The sequence below is a fragment of the Idiotropiscis lumnitzeri genome, chromosome 10, assembly GCF_059441095.1.
Source record: "Idiotropiscis lumnitzeri isolate Australia: NSW breed Sydney's pygmy pipehorse chromosome 10, RoL_Ilum_1.0, whole genome shotgun sequence".
NCBI lineage: Eukaryota > Metazoa > Chordata > Actinopteri > Syngnathiformes > Syngnathidae > Idiotropiscis > Idiotropiscis lumnitzeri.
In genome coordinates this window covers 1,062,379-1,082,811 of record NC_142400.1, presented here as the reverse complement: position 1 = coordinate 1,082,811, position 20,433 = coordinate 1,062,379, and the positions used below count along the sequence as shown (strand labels likewise).

General features: G+C 42.2%; 4 protein-coding genes across 11 annotated transcripts; all 4 read left to right on the top strand.

The window, feature by feature from the left end:
• The first annotated feature begins 503 nt into the window (after positions 1-503).
• rpz4 (rapunzel 4) lies at positions 504-4,031 on the top strand. The gene is made up of 2 exons (XM_088306901.1): positions 504-669; positions 2,617-4,031. The coding sequence occupies exon 2, from the start codon at positions 2,636-2,638 to the stop codon at positions 3,806-3,808; it is 1,173 nt and encodes a 390-aa protein (XP_088163027.1). The 5' UTR covers positions 504-669; positions 2,617-2,635; the 3' UTR covers positions 3,809-4,031.
• Positions 4,032-6,558: 2,527 nt separating this feature from the next.
• LOC148328457 (B-lymphocyte antigen CD20-like) lies at positions 6,559-11,880 on the top strand. Its single transcript, XM_088306934.1, has 6 exons — positions 6,559-6,804; positions 8,943-9,229; positions 9,602-9,658; positions 10,203-10,397; positions 10,930-11,064; positions 11,528-11,880. Exons 2-6 carry the CDS (start codon positions 8,948-8,950, stop codon positions 11,582-11,584), a joined length of 726 nt encoding a protein of 241 aa, XP_088163060.1. The 5' UTR covers positions 6,559-6,804; positions 8,943-8,947; the 3' UTR covers positions 11,585-11,880.
• Positions 11,881-11,909: 29 nt separating this feature from the next.
• Positions 11,910-17,641, top strand: LOC148328456 (uncharacterized). 8 transcript variants are annotated; one of them, XM_088306930.1, is made up of 7 exons: positions 11,910-12,072; positions 14,440-14,500; positions 14,847-15,148; positions 15,487-15,543; positions 16,155-16,382; positions 16,601-16,738; positions 16,911-17,641. In XM_088306930.1, the coding sequence occupies exons 3-7, from the start codon at positions 14,852-14,854 to the stop codon at positions 16,965-16,967; spliced, it is 777 nt and encodes a 258-aa protein (XP_088163056.1). In that variant the 5' UTR covers positions 11,910-12,072; positions 14,440-14,500; positions 14,847-14,851; the 3' UTR covers positions 16,968-17,641. The 8 variants fall into 8 exon arrangements, with proteins under 8 accessions (XP_088163056.1, XP_088163057.1, XP_088163055.1 ...); XM_088306931.1 differs by having other exon boundaries at positions 11,911-12,067; XM_088306924.1 differs by lacking the exon at positions 11,910-12,072 and adding an exon at positions 12,080-14,277.
• A 137-nt stretch (positions 17,642-17,778) lies between these two features.
• Positions 17,779-20,433, top strand: LOC148328455 (uncharacterized). The gene is made up of 6 exons (XM_088306933.1): positions 17,779-17,939; positions 18,309-18,610; positions 18,784-18,840; positions 19,218-19,436; positions 19,801-19,944; positions 20,090-20,433. The coding sequence occupies exons 2-6, from the start codon at positions 18,314-18,316 to the stop codon at positions 20,144-20,146; spliced, it is 774 nt and encodes a 257-aa protein (XP_088163059.1). The 5' UTR covers positions 17,779-17,939; positions 18,309-18,313; the 3' UTR covers positions 20,147-20,433.

Sequence of the window (20,433 nt, the reverse complement as noted above, 5' to 3'; positions counted from 1 at the left end):
GTAAAGAAAATTCTGCAGCTTGAGATTCCTCAAGTCAAATTGGAAATCTGTCTTTCAGACTTGAGCCAAGTGCGTTCATGTCATCCTTCTGTTTGTCGTGTCAACAGCGCCATTGTTGGTTTCTTACCTAAAGCCTTCTAGTGTACCGTTTCCCATTTACGATACCCTTTCATAAGACTCGAAGGGTGTGCTGACTACTGAAAAGGAGTCTCAAAATGGCTTTAAGGTGATTTGATGTTTTGGGAAGTTCACGCAAGGGTCCTATGAACCACAACATGCAATCTTTCAGTCATTCTTTCCAACATTATTTCCACAACAGTTCTAGTATAACCGTAATCATAGTTTTTAGTTGATCACGTTTTATGATGATTATTATTGCCAAGATATATCCTAAACCATCTGTCGATCCAATTCATGTCTTGCATACACTTTGTCACGCCATTTTTAATATAACAGTAAAAAAATGTCTGAAATGACAATAAGTAAACCACTTAGCTTAAAGTTGACCAAGTGGGTGGAGGAGGGCCGCCTGGGGATGACGTCACTTGCTGTTACCTCCCAAAACGGGTGCGGCTTGATCACGTGATCGAAACACGGAAGCACACTGGTGGAAGTTTTCGACGTCTTCTCTATCAAAACTTTTCGTTGTTGCTGTTTCTTTTAGAGGAGGTGAGTACCACTAAGTTGCGAATTGACTCAATATTGTCCCACATAAGCTCACCGTTGACCTTTTCAACTCGACTTTTATCGATTATGTTTCGTTTTCTTGTTACTTGATCGATGAGTGTCGCGCTTACTGTCAAACACACACACACACACACACACACACACAAACCAAACGGTTTTAATTTATTTGAGTGGCTACTTTTGCTGACGTTAATTGATAAAAGTCCGTATATTGGCAGTAGAACGACATTAAAAAGCGTTGTGTCTAACTTTACTGGGCGTTGGTTTCTCAAGCGCTTGGTTATGACGTCACCGCCCAGGTTTTGGTGCTTGCTTGTCTTGTGTTGACTTTGCGTGTGCGCAAGTTTCGCTCGTGTGCGGTTTTGAACAATCTTGTTAACGTGCCTTGTTCGCCTCTCAGCTTGTCGATCGATATCTTGGCCATTATGAGAACTCATTAAGCGCCTGTTTGTTGGCTTTCAGCTCGCCCTTGAGTGCCAACATGATCGGATATTGTTTTGCAGACTTTATGGACACTTGAACAATATTGGATGTACGATGCTCTATCATTTTTACGCTTTTGGAGGGTACACATGTTGTATGTTTGCCAATAAATATTCAGTTTTGATTTGTGACTTTTAAGGTTTTTTTTCCAACAAGTTATTTGACATCATGCAGGAAACTCGTTCTTGAAGGGACAGTGCTTACAAATTGGTTGATTTTTTTCCCCCAGTGATCATTATTTCAAAAAGTTATACATTTTAATTATATATGCAAAAAAAGTCCTATCACATCATTGTACATTTATTGTAGGTGACATTATCGCAAATTAGATTATATTGGGCACACCTCCCCTGAAGGAGGCTGCCATGTTTCGCCGCCATCTTTCTGCACCGGATACCTGAAGGAGACAAACTTAGCAAATGTAGTTCCTCGACATCATGAATACAGCATGTGTGCCAAATACAGTACATTTACTTTGTCGCTCAAGGAAATACTAAAAGTTGTCGTATTGGTTGCACCTGTGCTGAAGGAGTTGGTGGTAGACTTGCCAAGTTTGGTTTCTCGGAGGCACCGTAGAAATGAGGGAAAACGTTCCATTTCTGCGCATCATATTACAATGTTAAAAAAAGTGAAACAAAATCGTTCTCCGAAAAATACATCTCTTGTAGTTTCTTGTCATCAGGTGTACCTAATGGAATGTCCCTGAGTGTACTGATGTTTCGGTCGCGACGTGGCGATGACGTAAGAAATCTAGCTCAGCGTACCTTGGGTGTTCATAGTCAGAGTTAACAGAATAATAACGGCACGGTCTGATGAGAGCAGGCTGGGGAATAAGAAAACAACCTCGGTGCTGTTGTCCATCACGAAATCCCCTGGAGCAACACGGGCAGACGGGTTATTTTCCACTGCCTGGTTGTCACGGCAACCAGCACCTTTTGGTCCAGCGGGTTTGACCACTCTCGCTCTCGTTTCATCTCTCTCGTTAATCTCGCCCCACATCTCGATATCTTGCCGTATCCGCTTTTGGAGGAGCGGCTTGGTTGTTTAGAGGGGACGTTTTGATATCTTTTTCATGTGTAACGATAAAGCGGACGAGGTTGAAGCTGTGACGTTTTGTTGAGAATCTGGCGATAGTCTAGCAAATGCCAACTGCCTTTGAAAAGCATACAGTGATGTTTGCAGAGGAATTAAGGCCGTTGAAAGGTGGCCTTGAATTTTAAACATTGTATAAAATTTAACTTTTGGACTCAAAATGATAGCGAAAGTCGTAACTGCAATCAGGTCAACCTTTCAGTCAGCTTTGTTGCAGAAAAGTAAACTTGTTTTATTTTCATCAGACAGTAACGCAATGTAGCGCGTTAGCTTAGCATTAATGTGGCCATTTGCTTAGCTGCTCTTTCAATATGAAGAATGACTTCGGTCCTTTGATGTTTTCGTCTTTGACAGAATCGCGGCGACACCAGAGATGACCGAGCAGCTGCAGAGGCTCGTGGCGGAGAAGAAGGACATGGTGGAGACGGTGATGGAGGCCTTCGAGCAGGGCGCCGAGGTTGTGGCCAGCATCGTGGGCGACCTCTTCCCGGTCTTCTCCATCGCCGCGCCCATCGTCAAGCTGGCGCTGGACAACGTGGAGAGCAAGGAGGCGGCCTTCATGAAAGAGCAGTTCCAGAAGGTGCGCGACCGCCTGGACGCCATCTCCGACCAAATGCGGCGCATCCATGACGAGATCAAGAAGAGCGGCATGGATGCCACCTACTTCTCGGTGGAGGAGAACATTACCAACCAGTTCCGCAAATACATGGACATCCTCAACGCCAAGGCCAAGTTCCGAGAAGTCAAGAAGAAGCTCTTCCTGGAGCATTTCGAGAAGACTGGCGGCGACAAGAATCTGCACGTGCTCTACAACGCCGTGACGGGCGACAACTTCTCGGGCGAGTCGGTGTTGGAGATCATCCTCAACTACGAGGAGAAAAGCCGCCGGCCCCTGGAGGATTTCTGCGCCCGTCTGAAGAAGCTCTTCTGCCTCGGCATCATCGCGCTCCTGGGCCACGCCGCCCTGAAGGGCTACGGCGAGGAAGACGCTCAGCTCAAGGACTGGGGCGAGAAGATGAAAGTGGTGCAGGAGAAGATGAACGCCGTCATCGAGGACTGCGTGGTGAGCTTCCCCAAGCAGGCCGAGCTGGACGCTCGACGGCTGGTGAGGGACAACCCGGCTTGGAGCAACCGGCAGCTGGCCGACGCCATCGTCGCCAAGCTGAAGAAAAAGTACGATTGGGTGGGCTGGTCGGTGCGCGTCTTCAAGTCGCCCACGGGCCTCTTCGCCCCCAAGAACTACCACTGCCCCGCGGGGAGGAGCCGCTTCCAGGTGCCCACGTCGGACGACAGACTCAACGTGGTGGTGTCCTACAGCGCCTCGCCCGAGCCGGTAGACGGCGCTCACGTCCGCCAGCTGATCCAGAGCCAGAAGAGGATGAGCGTGGTGGCCCTGGCCGAGATGCTGTTCGAAAAGGTGCCCGGCGACTGCGCCGTCCACACCGTGAAGACCAGCAAGGACCTGGCGTGCGCCTGGAGCTTCAGCGACGAGTTGCACTACTGGCAGGAGCACAAGAACTTGCACGTGTGCCTTCACTCGGCCTAACGGCTCGCTCACATCGAGACTTGACGCCTCCATGCCGCGACACTTTTCTCTCTATGTGCCTTTGAACTCGCCGTTTGTCCTGATAAGCCAGTTACGCTCTGCAACTTGCAATTTGGTGGAAAGTCTGTCTTGAGTAGAAAAAGTGTTCGGAAGCCATGCCTGAGAAGACGCAAGTCTGCCATTTTAAGATCAAAATGTCACAACGCTTTGAATATTCCTCCCCAAAAGCGACAAAACAACATGAGATTTGGAAGCAATGAGTAGATCCACAAAATCTTTCTGAAAGTGACATTCCAAAAAAAAAAAAAAAAAAGGACAACAGATCCTGGAATTAGTCTTGAAGCAGTCATCAAAGCGAACATATCCTAGAAATATATTTTTTTAATTCAAGAAGTGATGCCCAGAAAGTCTGCCAGTTTGGTTTGAAGTGACAATTTTAGAATCCAACTCTAACGTTGATGAAATTCCGCCCTGAAAGAGCGTTTCATTCGGCAACTTGGAATTTGGGAGGAGCGGCGATCATGAATAGAACCCAGAAAATAAAAGAAAACACAGCAAGTCTTCCGTTTTTGGTTTGAAGCGACTTGTTCCTTCTGTCTTCCGAGACTGACTCGTCCGACAGTTTTTGTCCAGTTGCTATCAAATTTTAAGTATCGTACATTTTTGTGATGCTCAACTCTGAGACTTTTTAGTTTTTGTGCAACTCGAGAGCATTTGTCCTGTTCTGACTTTATTCGTACACAACTAACACAAGTGCGACGCCTTTTCCAAATTTATTTCCCGTACTTGATGAACGTGTGTGCTGTTATTAACCACGATAATCAAATGATGTATCGTATAAGACAGTTTATATCTGAACAGCATTTTCCTCATATTTACCAAACATTGCTAAATGGTGGTAGATGTTATTCTTCCTGAATTGTCCGAATAAACATTAAAAGTGAATATGAATTCTTTTTGTGTGTGTTTTTGCACTGCTGCGGTGGATTTAATTTGATTTCACCAAACCAAATTTGCCTCGCTCGCAGGAAAAGGATATTTTAGCGAGCGTGGAAACACCCTGGCTGCCTTGTAATCACGTGGTTGTGGCTTTTCTATCTTTGTCCCAGAACGATGCGCGTCATGTTAAAAAAGTTCCAAACAAGTCCGAGTCTGCTTTCCAGTGGCGGCAAACGTTTAAATGCTGTTTGTCGTGCACCACCATGTTGAAATGAGGACCAAATAACAATTAGCTGTTCACCAATCTACCTGTTATATTTTGGACAAGATCAGCGGACAGAATTTGGTGATTTCTGTCCATTCATCAAATATTTGCCACCAGGTTCTGAACATGCGTGTGGGTTTCGACATAGATGGGTACCTTACCCTATTTTGCCGTTCCGTCCTCCGTTTGCGATCTTGGCACCCTTCCGTCATTGTCCGTCCATCCATATTCATAATCTAATCATCCCCGTCCTCATCCTTTTTAAAGCGTAAAAGTAAGCCCTTGCATTTGACCGGTCTGTGCCTCTTCATCACTATTTATTGCACTTCATCCCTTTGCTCAAAAAATATGCAACTTAAGATGCTTATTTTGGCTCTCAATTGCTTCTTCCAAAAGCAGAAAATTCAAACCAAAACATTCGATTAACTAGTCTTTGATACTATTGTTTATACGTATTTAATTTTTCCTCCATCTTGTGTTGATGAACATTTGTGCAAGATGTTGCGTCACTCCAATATGTTGTGCCAGATGCAAATGTTTTACATCCCTCCGGTCGTTTTTTTTTTTTTTTTTTTTTTTCACAGCCCTGACAAAGTGGACATTGGCAATGTTGAATAGGTGCCGTGATGCTTTCCATTTGAGCGCACAGTCGGTGCATTGAGCCGGCGTCAGTCATCAGGTGATGGCAAGAACGCGTACAAACATCACGAGCAATCGCGAGCATGCGCCCGCCTTGCGGGACGCCCATTGTGCCGACGCTACCGTGCCTCGGCCTTACCTCCCGCCTGGCGAATTCGCTGTCAATGGATGGACTTTTTGTCATTTGGAGAGATTTCACTCTGGGGGATTGTGATTGGCCGCCTCACATGTGGGTGGAGCTCTTGTGCGAATAGGGAGCGTCCCTAATTGCAGTGACAGGTTGGCTTGAGAATCGCTCACTATCCACTCCGTAGTGTGTAGGCGTGCTGTTCGAATGTGGAGAGAGAATAGGTAATCGCCAGTATCGGTGATTCTCAAATTTTCGTACCAAATGGCGCCCTCTAGTGGTATGGGAAAGAATGGCTGAATTCAGTGTGTAATGACTTAAAGCAGTTTTTTTAATCTATTACAAATACAATTTTTAGGAGAAAAGTAATTTTGAGGATATTTTCAAGGTTTTTTTTAACATCACACGAGAGGAGAATTATTATATTATCATATTTTGTATTGAAACCAATAAGACAATTTATACTGTTTTGGTGAGAAGTTTCCTTTTTAGTGTTTCCTGCTAGCAACCTTCAAAGGCAAACTGCTGGAGATTTACTCCCAAGTTTTCACGTCCAGTTTACTGGATAGATGACCGAAGAAAAAAAACTCTGCCACTATTGATCAGCTCACAGCCGAGTTCGTCATCTTTTGGTCTTGTCGGTGTGAGGAACCTTCAAAGGGGGGGCAACTGGTGCTCCTCGCCGACCCTCGCAGCGGCCCTGAATAAATTTCTCAAAATGAAAACGTCGACTGTTGCTGAGTCATTAAAGGATGTAATACCAATGTTAACCACAGGGTGGCAGACAGCGTTCACCAGCGCCACAATTGTGAAGAAGAGCGTGTCATGGCGGCCGCGCGCCATTCATCTCTGAAGTAGCTCAACAAGTGTGATTTCTTTCCCCCCGCAGCGTTGACACTTCATTTAAAGTTCATGAGGGTTTAGTAAATTTATGTCCTCCAAAAACATAGCTATATTCAGGGCTTAACTGGACAAGTGACCGTTGTGATGTGGACGCATCCAGGACCAACTTTCTCAGCGTGAAAGGTGAGTGAACCATTTGGGCAATTTGAATGACTCCCAGGTAAAATATAATAGTTGAATATTAAAGTCTTTGAGGAGGTTGATTTTTGTGAAAACATGCACAAAATAGTTATTGCACATATTGTTGATTTGCTGTTCAACAGGTATGCATCATCTTTGAATGTTTTTTTTTTTTTGTGAGTGTCCATTAATTGGGCAGAAGGGTGGGGGGAAATCAAGGTATGTGGTTATTTTATGCTGTTGGATTTTTTTCCATGTGCATCCATTATCCAAACCGCTTATCCTCAAAATTGTCACGGGTGTGCAGGAGCCTCTCCGAGCTGTACAAAATGTAATTATACGAAAATACTCTATGATATATATTATGTACATTGGCTCAATTAAAGAAATAAACATGAACTTTTGCTGTCCCTGTTAGAAATGGCATTTTTTGTCAGCCACATAATTCAAATTATTATGGCAAGTTGAGTGGAACCAAGAGCTGAGTTCCACTGTTTGAAGAGGGAGCATAACGCTGATGAAAGGCATCCGAGAACCGACGAGTAGTGAGGGGCTTCGAAATCAGACGGCAGCACTCACTTGTAGTATGTTTAACAGCGGCAGAGTGTATGCGTCACAAAGTAAGACCGGAGCCATGTCGCAAAGTTGAACACAGGTGGAAAAAAAGACAGGCTCTTCTCATATCCTAAAAGACTACTGGCATTGCAAAGCAAAACTGGAAGAGTCCCAAGGGAACACTTGTTAGGTCTTAATCATCACAATCGATTATTTAAAACTATTGATTCTGCACTTAAACCCCGTCATTTGATCTCCCCCCTGAACTGTGCAATATATTTTTGCAGTTTTTCGGTTATGCTGTGTCCCGTTCTGCCCCTCTGTCGTATGGTGTTCCACAAGGTTCTGTTTTGGGGCCCTTGCTGTTGTCATCGTATTTACAGCCCCGAGGGCATATCCTACGAAAACATTGAAATTTCTTTCCACTCTTATGTGGATGACCGTGCCATCTACGTCCTGCTGAGCCTGCCGCGTTCTCCTTCAGACCATAATTGTCCTGGCCACGACGACAGATGTTTACGCGAGGTAATGAGGAACACTGGAGCCCAGTTTACACGTTCCAGTCTCAATGGGTGAAAATCTGCGATACATTTTGTTACCAAGATTGTGCTCCGCGCGTTCACTCCAAAGCTGCTATCGGCCACAACTGGCATGCGACAACACACTTGAGCCAACGTTCAAACTCGTCTGTCATCTGCCGTGTCCATTCATCAAAAAAGTTCCTTTGTCACTTTGTCTAATCATCAAAAAGATATGACAGCCACTCTCACAAAAAAACAAATAAAGAGCCCCGACTATTTACAACTATGAACAAAGAACGTTGCAAAGCATGATGGGAAGTGCGTTGCCTCACCATCACAAATGTTCAGTGCCTGTTGTGGATTGGGAACAATTGGAGGCGGTCGATAATATCACTGAGGAAAAGAAGACTCTTAAAAGCCAAGGTGTGTTTGCTTTAAGCTGTTTATTTGTCACTCCCACATGAAGTTTACCCGCAAATGTAAAACAAAGGACGACTGCAGATTGCGATGAGCCCAACGTAAGCTTTGTGTGCCGGAATGAAACTTTTTTTTTTTTTTTTTGTGGACTTCAACCCAAAATCGATCAAATAAGACACGGAAGTATTTTTATTGACTTGTATTGTGTCACGCCTGACTTGTCGCTTTGAGAGCTAAATTTGTTTGAAAATTGTGAGCTTCAACATGCAGTACACTTTATGACCATTGGTGGCAGCACCGTGCCGCAAAGTCACGGCTGGCGGGACCTCCCGCAAAAGGACTTAAAACGTCCCATCATAAAAGATTGATTTTCTTTTTTATTTTTTTTTTATACGAGTATTCTTCCACATTGTAAACTTTCTGGTTCACCAACAATTGTCCGCAAACAAGATTCAGCTTATGTGTTTGCGTTGTGTGTGCTCCAGCTAGTCCGTCGACATCTCATCGACATATCTTGACCAGTGGTCTCCATTTTTCCTTGAGCGGCTGCAGCCCAACGGCAGTGACGTCATTGCCGTTGGCTGCTTCGTGTTCGCGACGCCATGCCACTTTGTTTGTTTGAACGCCGCCGTTGTTGTTTTTTTCAAGGCAAGATGTCGGTAACCATGAGCAAGTCGGAGGGGTTCACCACGCTGACACTCAGCACCGACCCCAAAGGTAGCGGCTCCCCCCTGTACCTAATCTTGGGGGGGCTGTGCTGCTCGGTGTCACGGCACCTGAGGGTCGCCATGGGGACGTCCCAGTCCGTTCTGGGGGCGCTGCACATGATGGTGGGCTTGCTCAACATCGGCCTGGGTGCCATCCTCATGTGCTGCAAGGAGTCGTACAACTGGCAGTTGTACTCAAATGGATTTCCTCACTGGTTGGGAGCAACGGTAAGAAAGAGCGCTGATTTTGTGTTGCAAAAGTCACTTTGGAATTGTTTGCAAACGAGTAGTTGGGGGTCTGCCCACTCAGAAAGTGTGAAATGAAATAAACAGCAATACATTTTTTTTGGACTGATGGCCATTTAACAAAATGTGTCTGGAACCAAGATGGGTGACATTTCAGCCTCCTAGGATGAAGTTTTATTTAATAGTGACGTAAAAGTAATCCCTCCCTCCTTATTTCTTATTCTTTTTTTTTTCAACAGTCGTAATCTCAAAGCGAAACACTCACGGACATTTTAAGAAGCAATGTGGACAAACAAAAAAGTGGATTGGTTCTGCTTGAATGTTGATCTCTTGCTGTTTTCTTGTCCGCCGCAGTTCATCCTCTTCGGCATCGTCTGCATTTTGTCGGAGAAGTTCCCCAGTCCGTGTCTGGTGAGTAGCGCCTCTTCGCTCGCGCAGCGACTCAACACGTTGATGTCGAATGCCAGAATTGCTCCAATTATATTTTCGTCTGTTAAAGCCGCCGTCGTCGTTTGAGGCGCAATGATTCAAACAACAGAAATGTAGAAGCAGACAAATTATTCTCGCAAATTGATACAAAAATTTAAAAAAATATATGTCAGGTTATGACAATTAGAGACGAGCCATTTAAAATTTTGGAAAAAAAATGTGAAAATAGATGAGGAAAAGCTTTCAAGCATAATTGAATGAATTCAATGAAAATGTTTTTAATTTAGATGAATACAGAAACAAATTGTAATACGAGAATAGTCAGATTTTCTTTTGAGGGGGAAAAGTAAATTCTATAAGAATAAAGTTACATTTGAAAAACATCAATTTTTAAAATAAAACTGTTGTCTTGTGAATGTGGAATATTTCATTTTTTTCTCTGTAAAATGAAAAAATGTCATTTAAAATGTATTTTGAATTTCATCATCGGTCATAATTTCTGATTTGTTTCTTTTTTGTGTTTGAGGTGTTGGTCAGCGCCATTCTGAACTTCTTGGGAATCGGAGTTGCTATCGCCGGCATCGTCCTTTACGGCTTAAACGTGCCTGAAATATTTGTCTGGGAGAAATGCGATCTAATATTGGGCATTGACACTGACATTGAGGTCGACGGCGACAAAGAATACTTGGAGCGCTGCATCCAAGGCGAAGACCTCCTCCTTGTGAGTAGACGCTCACTTTCATTCAAAACCAGCAGAAAGAGGTTTAAGAAGATGGCCTTATTGGGGGGTTACTCACATTGCCAAATTAATGTTTTGGGGTTTTTTCTTTGTTTTTGCAAACAGTGATCCTAATCTTGCTAAATTGAAAAGGCATTTTTACATCATGGTAAAATAAAAATGAAAAAAAATCCAATTTTCCAAATAAAAAGTCACATTAAACAAATATGTCCTACAAGTGCACTTTTTCATAGAAGAAAATGAAATTTGTGGGATTACATGTTTTTTTTCCCAGAAAGTCATCATGAAAATGCAAAGGTGGGACCTTACTCGAATAGTCTTTTTTTGTGGCATCATATTTCAGAGAAGGTCTTACTTTTGCGAGATTAAAAAAAAAAAAAAAAAAACATTGACAAAATAATGAGTAAAATGAAGTTCGATTAATGCATGTTGTCAAGCGAGTGGGCTCACTCGGAATTGAACGAGAACAAAGTCTTCTTTTTTGTTCCAGTCTTTTTTTTTTGTGGTTGTGCAGACGCTGCAGAGAGCCTTCAACCACTTCGCCTTGGCGCTGTGCATCTTGGAACTTTTCCTGGTTATCAGCTCCTGCGTGTTGGCCTTCAGATCTATATGTTGCCGTGGCAACCGACAGTATTTTGACGAGCAGCAGGTAGGAAGTCATCTTCTGTGTAAAGATGTTTGCCTGCCCCCTGTTGGTGGACTTGCAAAACTACCTCCACAAGTTGACCAGAATATATTTTTTTTTTGCGCTGATTACAAATCTTGCTCTCCTCTTTTCTCTGTCACATCAGGTTTTCATTACAATAATAATGCGCAATACAATAAAATTCACAAAATTAATAAAAAATAGAGCTCTAGCAATTGATACAGAACATACACAGTGTATATATTTTTTTCTGTTTTTTTTTCACTTTTCATTTTTAAATCTATTTTTCCAAAATACACCAAACTTTTCAACCTGGACTTAAAAGTATTAACTCATAATGATGAGATCAGCACTCAAAAGTATTTAGACAATGAGCATTTACTTCTATTTTGTTATGATTCTTTTTTTTAATCACATTTGCATCCAACAATGAAACGATGCCTTTTGTTATTGTTTGACTTTTTAGAGCTGTGGTGATCTGGACGGTGGAGACAAGTCATCCTTGGAAGAAGTCGTCACCTAATACACGCCGTCGTCTTCGTGTTCATCTTCCGCTTTGTCTTCAAACTGCACTTTATAAAGTATGCACTCTTGTATCTGGAATTAAGAAAAGGACTTATACAATTCCGGATGACGACCGTAGTTGAACGTTGAAACGAGTAGAGGTAAATAATAAATCAAATCAGAAGCATTCTAATTTAGCGCAACACAAGAACGATTCCTGCTGTCATCTATGGCCATAAAGTGAAAAAGAATTTGGTTCATTGCCCCCACGCCCCCACCCCAATGAAAATCGTCTGGTGCTAAACCACCGCAGCAGCGCCCCCCCCCCCCCCCCCCCCCCCCCCACCAAACATCAACTGTGCTTCACACGCCACTTCCTCACAGACACTTTAAAAAGTACTTGACAATTTATGAAAGTTTTGTTTCTTGCCTGTTGTCAGTCGGTGGAGATTGAAGCCTGTTGAGAACATCACTGAGGAAAAGAAGAAGGCTCTTAAAAAAGGCAAGGTGTGTTTTTATTTGTTAATCCCGCTTGAAGGTGACTGGAAAACTGACCCGTCAAACGATGAGGCAATTCAACTTTGTACCTGATGTCTTTCCAGATGGTTTCTTTACCTTATGTCACGTGTCTTTATTTTTTCATTTAAACTATTAGCACATGGTGAATTTTTAAAAATCTTAAATTGCAAATATTTTTCATAATCTTGCACGTTTTAATGCTAATATTTTGTTTAGTATAGTAAAGTATTTTTTAAATAATAATAATGAATTAAGCATTTCAAAACAGAAAAAAGCACATGTAATTTTTTAATTAATGAATTCAGTGTATTGCATTTGATTAATAAAAAAAAAACATTCCTATGACTAAGTTCTTGAAGAGTAACAATCAGGCAAACATCCTCTGATAACATATCTTTTCATCACGTCGGTGAAAACGTAAACATCATGATGTCATACTTTGGAAATGTAAAAACAATGCGAGTTTAAATGCATTAAAAAAATTAACAATACAACTTATTTGTTTGCATAACTGTGGAATACCGGAAAAAGATATACTTGTCCGAACACGACTGGTTGGTTTAAAAAAAAAAAAAAAATCTTTTCTTTTGCCAGCTTGCTTAATCATGATGTGAAATGAGGAAACGAAAATGAGAAGAAATGGACAACTAGCACATTGAACTTTAACAAAAAAGGAAATCCATTTTTTTTCCTCCCCAAAAAAGGCATTTGCATAAAGACAGCTGGCATCAATCAAGCGCCATTCAAAAAACACTCTTTAATTGAATGTCAAAATCAGAAAGTTGAAATTGAATGACACACAAAATAAAGACTTACACCCCCCCCCAAAAAAAGCACGTCATAAGAAATAAAATAGTCCAATATTTACACCAGAATAAAGTCCTGCAAAAAGTCACACTCTTGTGCCAAGCCATGCCAACGAAAAGTTGAGGAAACGAAGCTCAGCAAAATGTTGCTTTTGGTCCTGCTTGTGTTGTGTGTTGCTTCTGAATCGATGCAAATTTTGTTTTATGAAACTATCACTGTGCACTGTGCAGAAATAACCAGTAAGGTTGAGCGCCAACTCCCGCATGTGATCACTTTGTCATATGACCTAGTGGGAGATGTGGTAAAAAAAAAAAAAAATAGAAATCCATCAAAAATGTCCAAGCTTGCTTTTACGATGTAGAATGAGGAAATGAAAAGAAAAAAAATATGGAAGGAAGCGATCTTACAACCACAGACATTTGTATCAGCAGCCTCTTAAAAATGATGCCCTAAGTCATATTTTGACTAAAACAAAAATTGCACCGAAAAAGTCTCACGATTCTGGCTTCATCCTTAGTTAAACAGATAAATTATTTCGCCTGAAATGAAATTATTCATACATATCAGAATGTAATTCACTTATTTTTTGCATTTTCTGGGGAGAAATGGTTTTAGGAGTCTGATGAGCCCCCCACGGCTGAAGTCACAGGGCAGCCATCTTACGTTGCCACTGAGCTGCTCAAAGAACCAACTTCAGTTTTCCGCGACCATTCGATTACCTCAGTATGATGAATCGTGATTTACAGAGGTTAGGTTTACATTTCGCAGTCATTCCTGGTGTGTTGGACAGTGGCAACGCAAGATGGCAGCCAGTGCCTTCACTGGTTCATCATAAACACGTTTATGTAAGGAATATTTTCCAAATAATGTTCTAAAAAATAACAAGTACAATCAAATAAATCACTGATTTGGTTTTATTTTCTTAGAACGTGACACACTGCGAAGGAGACGGCCGCGACTGCGCATTGTAAATCGCTGACTCTACATTTTAATCCCACTTGAAACGTGAAACACAAAGTCGACATTTGTGGTATAACTGCAGCTAATCCGTTTAGCACATGTGATGCAATATAATTTAATGTACTGTCATGTGTTACAGAGAATTTTATTTGCATGACATTTAACTGTTTATATAAATTGGCTCGTTCATATCTCAAGATTCTTTATTTTCAGTGCAGTTTCTAAAATTGCCAGAGAGTGGCGATGTTCCATTTTTATTCGAGTTGAACTGCGTACAGAGAAGAAGAGACAAATCCTGGCGCCAGAACTCGCGCTACGCAATTGGTTGCTGGTTGTTGCAGCTACGATAAAACGAAACATTTAAAAGCTCTTTGAAGAACGGCACAAACAGCTCACAGCTATTCTATGTAGCTTCATTCAACCACGGTAACATTCCTTTGCCATTACAGTGTCAGGTTATTTTTTGTTTGTTCGTTTTGATTACTGTCCTTTCCATGCGCCCAACAGAGCTTGCCATGTACGTTTTTATTTATGTATTTTGTATTTTTATTTTATTTTTTTTACTTATCTCGTTGTGTACCTTCCCAGAGTGTCATAAAAGCTGCACACTTCAGACCGTCACTGTAACATATTTGGTCAGCGGAATAAGGTAACAGGGCAGCAAATACATTTTCAATGCTATGATTGATAAATGTATGTTTATTTGTTTATTTTTGTTCGCTTACACGTGTGTGTAGAAACTTTTAATCTCCTTCAATATAGCGCCGTGACGTCTCTTTGCACAGCACTCAACGTCGTGCTTTGTGCGCATGCGTGTCACTTCACCGACGCGTTGCCTTCACATTTCAAGTCACTTGTTGTTGCCATGTGAACCAGCACGTCAAAAGATTGGATCCCCCCCCCCAAAAAAAAAAAACAAAATCCCAAATCCTGCAGTGCGTATGTAGCCTTAGTCTATTTTACCGTTGTGGTGGTGGTGGTGTTTTTTTTTCAAGGCACGATGTCGGTAGCCATGACCAAGGCCGACGGGGTGACGATGTTGACTCTGACCGGCAACTCCCAAAGTTGCTGGCCCCCCCTGTGCCAAATTTTGGCCGGCATGTGCTACAGCCCCGTTTGCTGTTCAGTGTCGCGGCACCTGAGGGGCATCATGGGGACCTCGCAGACCGTACTGGGGGCGCTGCACATCACGGTGGGCTTGCTCCACCTCAGCCTGGCGACCATCTTCTTCAGCACCGGGGCCGGCTTCGGGTGGCAAATGAGTCGAATTGGCTTTCCATTCTGGCTGGGAGCACTGGTAAGAACGACACCCCAAAGCGCACAGACAAACTGTGTGATGGAGTTGTTATTTTTGAGTTGTTTGTATTTAAGTTGTTTGCCAACTCACCAAACTCTACGTTTGAGCCGCCAAGGATCAAGATGTAGAAAAGGGAAAAAAAAACAATTCCCACATATCAATGTGCACAATCATTAAACACATTAAATGCAATTTTTAAATGATGTGAAAAGTGATCCTTCATTCTTGGTTGTAATCTTCCAAACGAAACAGTCACAGACGTTTTACGCGAACAAAAAAATAAACTGCATTGGTTCCATTTGAATGTTGATCTCATGCCGCTTTCTTGTCTGCCGCAGTTCATCCTCTTCGGCGTCGTCTGCATTTTGTCGGAGAAGTTCCCCAGTCCGTGTCTGGTGAGTAGCGCCTGTTCGCTCGTGCAGCGACTCAACTCGTTTATGTCAAATTTGCAACCATTATATGCCGTCGCCGTTTGACGCTCGATTTTGCCGCAACAGAAAAGCTGCAATTGAAACAACCGAAACGCTACAGCAAATATTAAAAAAGAAAAGAAAAATTCAATGTCTTGTCTTTTTCATGCATCGGGGATAGATGATCTTAACCACTGACGGGAGTCATTTCAAGTTCATTTTGAAGAAAAGAAGCTTTTTACTTCAAAATAAATGAGAAAAATATTGTTATTTTGCCAGTTTTATAGAATTTCTTCCAGTTGTTTTATTTTAGGTGAAAAGAATTTGTGATATGGGAATAGTCAGATTTATTTTGGTTTAATTACCCTATAAGAAAAAGGTACTGTTTCTTTCTAGATTCTAATTTATAAAAGAAAAGAAAAAAAAATAAAATTCATTTTTAAAATGTTTTTTTTTCTTTCAAAAAAAGTTTCAATATTGTGGTAATGGTAATATTTTCCATTTAAATATGATGTCTTACATTCATTCATTGTTTTGTGAAACATTTTTCCCTTTGTTTGACTAATTACTCACGTGTACCTTTTTTTGTGTGTTAGGTGTTGGCCAACGCAATTCTGAACTTGTCGGGAATCGGCTTTGCCATCACCGGCATCGTCCTTTACGCCGTGAACATGTACGGAGGTTACATTTGGTGGCCCTACAACGTGTGCAATGATTATAGCTTTTATGGCATGCACGGGTCCAGAATTCGCCCCGGCAGCACCAGGAGTCCCGCAGAGCAGGAATATTGGACGCGCTGCGTCGAGGGGAAAGTCCTCCTTCGCGTGAGTCTCATAGAAAAGCATCAGAAAGTTGTCATGTTATGAGAGAAAAAGAAAAAAAAAATACGTCGATGTTACCAAAATCTCCAAATGATTTCAGTTCAGTTTTTTTTCTAGAAAAAGGAATTAGGAAGTTCATAAATCAACTTGAGCAATTTGAGAAGAAAGTGTTGTTTTTCTGTTTCACAAAAGTCTTTCTTATTTTTTGGGTGGCGGTGTAGTTGCTGATAAGAGCCCTGAATGGTATCGCCATCGTGCTGTGCGTCTTGGAACTCTGTTTGGTTCTCAGCTCTTGCGTGTTGGCCATCAAATCTTTGTGTCGCCACGGCAACAGTGAGCACCAGGACAAGCAACAGCAGGTAAGGATCCACTTCCGGTCGCGAAAGCCTAAAATGAACCCGAACCCATCTTCCACTGTGCCGACAATATGCGGTCAAATTCACATGATGATCGATGCCTTTTTTCCTTTTTTTGGTCTTATTTGCAGCCAAAGATGAAACGATGTCTTTCGTTGTTCTTTTGACTTTTCAGAGCGGTGATGAGCTGGATGATGGGTACAAGGTGCTCCTGGAGGAGGTCCGGGCCTAACACGTTCCGTCGTCGGCCTCTTTTTCTTCAAAGTGCAATTCGCATACGGAACATGCTCTCCTGCTCCTGGAATTTTTAATCAAATGTAAAAATCCAAAATCAAAAACTCTTCCTTCTTTTTGCACTTAATTACAGATGCGGTGGGTTTGAGTTGAAGTTCAACGTGGATGCATTTGGAATTTTACATTAACTTTTTAAAAATCTTTTTCATGTTAAGACATGTTGACAAAAGCCTACACTGACATTTGGGAATTATTTTTGGGGTTTTTTCCCAGCACACACTCTGGGTTTCACCCCCGCAGATTCACTCATTTGCCTCCCCCACCCCCATGCTCCCAAAAAAATCAACAATTCCACCTGTTGAGAACTTAATATGATACAATCCATTTTTATTTTTTTAAGAAAAGGAAAATGTCTTGTGTTGTCACTTGTGGTTTTTGTTGTTGTTTGCAATTACCTTATTGCTTTTTTTTTTGTTTAGTTAATTGGTTTTGTGATTTTTGATTTGCTGTTTTGTTTTTGCACTTTTTTCAATTTGCTGCTGTGTATAATTATTGTGTTTTTGTGTCTGATCTTTTGATTTTGTGTTTTTTGATTTGCTGTTGTTTACTTATTTGTTGTTGCGACAATTAAGATTGACAAACGCATCATTACAAATGAAATAATATCCAACACCTTTTTTGCGTCTGCATTTTTCTCCGTTGCTGCACTGCCAATAGGCGTCACTTCATCTTTTTTTTTCTGCTATGTCAACATTAATTGTGCGGCAGCTACAGAAATATTGCTCAATACTGTGAACGCGCAGGCCTGCTTCATTTTGGCGTCCAGTGAACTGCGGAGAGCAATCAAGGGGTTAAGGCAGCATTTGATTGCTCGTTCCCGGAACAAGAGCAAAGTCTTTCTCGCTCCTCAGACGTCGGCCACCACTTGATCCGAAAATATTCCACCGGCTTTATCTACGCGAAGAAGCAAGTAAGTAACATAGAATCGCAATTGTTTGTCCCTGTTGGCGTCATATATTTCCACCACGTTGTTGTGTTTTTTTTCTGGAAGCCAAACAATGGCGCAGCGTATTTTTCTGGGTCACATACTCGATGTGCGATCATACGATACGGCACATCTGGAGTTTGGCAGTTTCCCCAAAACTGGAGAATGGTACACGATTTTATTCGAAGTTCGACGAGCGTTAAATCCTGTTTAAGAACAAGTCACGGTATCGAAAGTGCAGTACAGGTTATGGCCGTTGGTGGCAGCACTGAACGTTGTACGTCAACGCACAACGTGACTTCCGTAACCTTTTTCAAAATAAAACACAAAAATAATCGATTGATGTTTTTCAAGGCACGATGTCGGTAGCCATGACCAAGGCTGACGGGGTCACCATCCTGACACTCACCAGCAACCCCCAAAGTAGCTGGCCCCCCCTGTGCCAAATCTTGGGGGGCCTATGCTACAGCCCGGCGTGTTGCTCGGTGTCGCGGCACCTGAAGGGCGTCATGGGAACCTCCCAGTCCGTTCTGGGGGCGCTGCAGATCATAGTGGGATTGCTCAACATCGGCCTGGGGGTCATCCTCATGTGCAGCGGGCCCGCCTCCAGCTGGCAAATGGACTCAACTGCCTTCCCTGCGTGGTTGGGAGCAATGGTAAGAAAGACAGCTAACTTCTAAAGGATGAAGTTGGATTATTTAAGAATTTTTCAAAATTCTTCACTTTAATATGCGCGATCATCAAAATGGCCAAGTAAGCATCAAATGCACTTTTTAAATGGTGATTTTTTTTTTCCAAATAGCCTTATGTGTTTTCTTTTCTATCGCAGTTCATCCTTTTTGGCATCGTGTCCATTTTGTCTGAGAAGTTCCCCAGTCCATGTCTGGTGAGTAGTGTTTCTATGACTCGAATAGCCAGAATGATATTTTATTCTGAAAGAGTCGCTACCAAAAGACCTTCGTTGTTTGAGGCCCCATCATTTTGCTCCAACATAAAAGCAGGAAGCAGACAAATGATTCTTGCAAATTGATACCAAGATACATAAAAAAAAAAAAAAGAAACCAAACAAAGTGCGTCTGGAATAGACAACGTCAACCACTGACAGGAGTCCTGTCAAGTTAATTAAAAACAAAAACAAAACACAACCTCTTCACATTGAATTGAATTTGAGAAAAAAACAAATCTTACACGCCAATGCTTCTTCTTTTATTTATTTTCCTTGATTGGTCTCCTAACTCAGTTGTTTTGTCGTTTGTGCTTTAGGTGTTGCTCAACGCGATTCTGAACTTGTCTGGGGTCGGCTTCGCCATCGCCGGCATCGTCCTTTACTCCATCAACGTGTCCCATATTTACGTCTGGCGCTTGTGCCGAGATGACGACAGTTATGACGATTATTGGGCCAGAAAACGCACCAGCACCACCCCGAGTCCCGCAGAACAGTACTACCAGGAGCGCTGCTCGGAGGGGAAAGACCTCATTCTCGTGAGTGGAAAATTTGCCAAATAATCAGCTTGAAATGATCTTTATAAATTCGTCATGCGCATATTTTTTTGGGGACGTCGTGGTGAAATGCAAGGATGGAAGCGCTTTAAAAGGACGATTCTGGACGGAGGGCCAACCGACAAAATATTTCAAAGAAAGTTTTGTTTTTATAAAATGAAAACGTCAATATTTTTCCGCATAAAGGAATTAGGCGAATGACGTTGTGACATTAAGAGAATAAAGTTGTTGCCGCAATCTTGTGTTCATACCTCCAACTTGCGTTCCACTTAAGGCAAACCTCCACCGAGCGAGTCAACCGACTTTTGTCAAGAATCAAGTTTTTCTTTTTTTTGGGCTTGTGTAGATGCTGTTGAGATCCATCAACGGCGTCACCATCGTGCTCTGCGTCCTCCAACTCTGCTTGGTTATCAGCTCCTGCGTATTGGCCTTCAAAGCTCTGTGTTGCCACGGCAACCACGGGCACCACCACGACGACAACCAGCAGCAGGTAACGAGCCACCTCCCGTTGACGGTCGTCCGCAGGTGGACCAGCGCAACAAATCAATCGACAATGACATTTTATTGATTTTTTTTTTCTCATCATTTGCATCCCAAAATGAAACGACGCCGTTTGTTGTCGTTTGGCTTTTCAGAGCCGTGACGATCCGGAAGGCGGATACAAGTCGCTTCTGGAGGGAGTCGAGGCCTAGAACGCAAATGTCGTCTTTCACTTCTTTCCTCTTCTTCAAAAGTCACCTTACATATCCAGGAAGCATTCTTGCATCTGGAGTTTGTATCAAATGTTAAAAAAAAAGAATAAATCTTCCATCTTTTGCACTTCGTTCGAGACGCGGCGGGTTTGATTTGAGTTTTTTTTTTTTTTTAAGTGCTTTTGCAAGTTGAACGTGTTTTTTCTTTTTCTTTTTTTTAAACTTGCAACGTATATTTTCTCTTTTGCCTGTTAAGGTATTATGACAAATAAAAAGCTACAAAGACA

Coding starts and splice junctions, on each gene's coding strand:
- rpz4 (XM_088306901.1), top strand. CDS start 2,636: ATGACCGAGCAGCTGCAGAGGCTCGTGGCGGAGAAGAAGGACATGGTG.
- LOC148328457 (XM_088306934.1), top strand. CDS start 8,948: ATGTCGGTAACCATGAGCAAGTCGGAGGGGTTCACCACGCTGACACTC. Junction 9,659..10,202: donor AGTTCCCCAGTCCGTGTCTG/GTGAGTAGCGCC, acceptor TTTGTGTTTGAG/GTGTTGGTCAGCGCCATTCT. Junction 11,065..11,527: donor AGTATTTTGACGAGCAGCAG/GTAGGAAGTCAT, acceptor TTGACTTTTTAG/AGCTGTGGTGATCTGGACGG.
- LOC148328456 (XM_088306930.1), top strand. CDS start 14,852: ATGTCGGTAGCCATGACCAAGGCCGACGGGGTGACGATGTTGACTCTG. Junction 15,544..16,154: donor AGTTCCCCAGTCCGTGTCTG/GTGAGTAGCGCC, acceptor TTTGTGTGTTAG/GTGTTGGCCAACGCAATTCT. Junction 16,739..16,910: donor ACCAGGACAAGCAACAGCAG/GTAAGGATCCAC, acceptor TTGACTTTTCAG/AGCGGTGATGAGCTGGATGA.
- LOC148328455 (XM_088306933.1), top strand. CDS start 18,314: ATGTCGGTAGCCATGACCAAGGCTGACGGGGTCACCATCCTGACACTC. Junction 18,841..19,217: donor AGTTCCCCAGTCCATGTCTG/GTGAGTAGTGTT, acceptor TTTGTGCTTTAG/GTGTTGCTCAACGCGATTCT. Junction 19,945..20,089: donor ACGACGACAACCAGCAGCAG/GTAACGAGCCAC, acceptor TTGGCTTTTCAG/AGCCGTGACGATCCGGAAGG.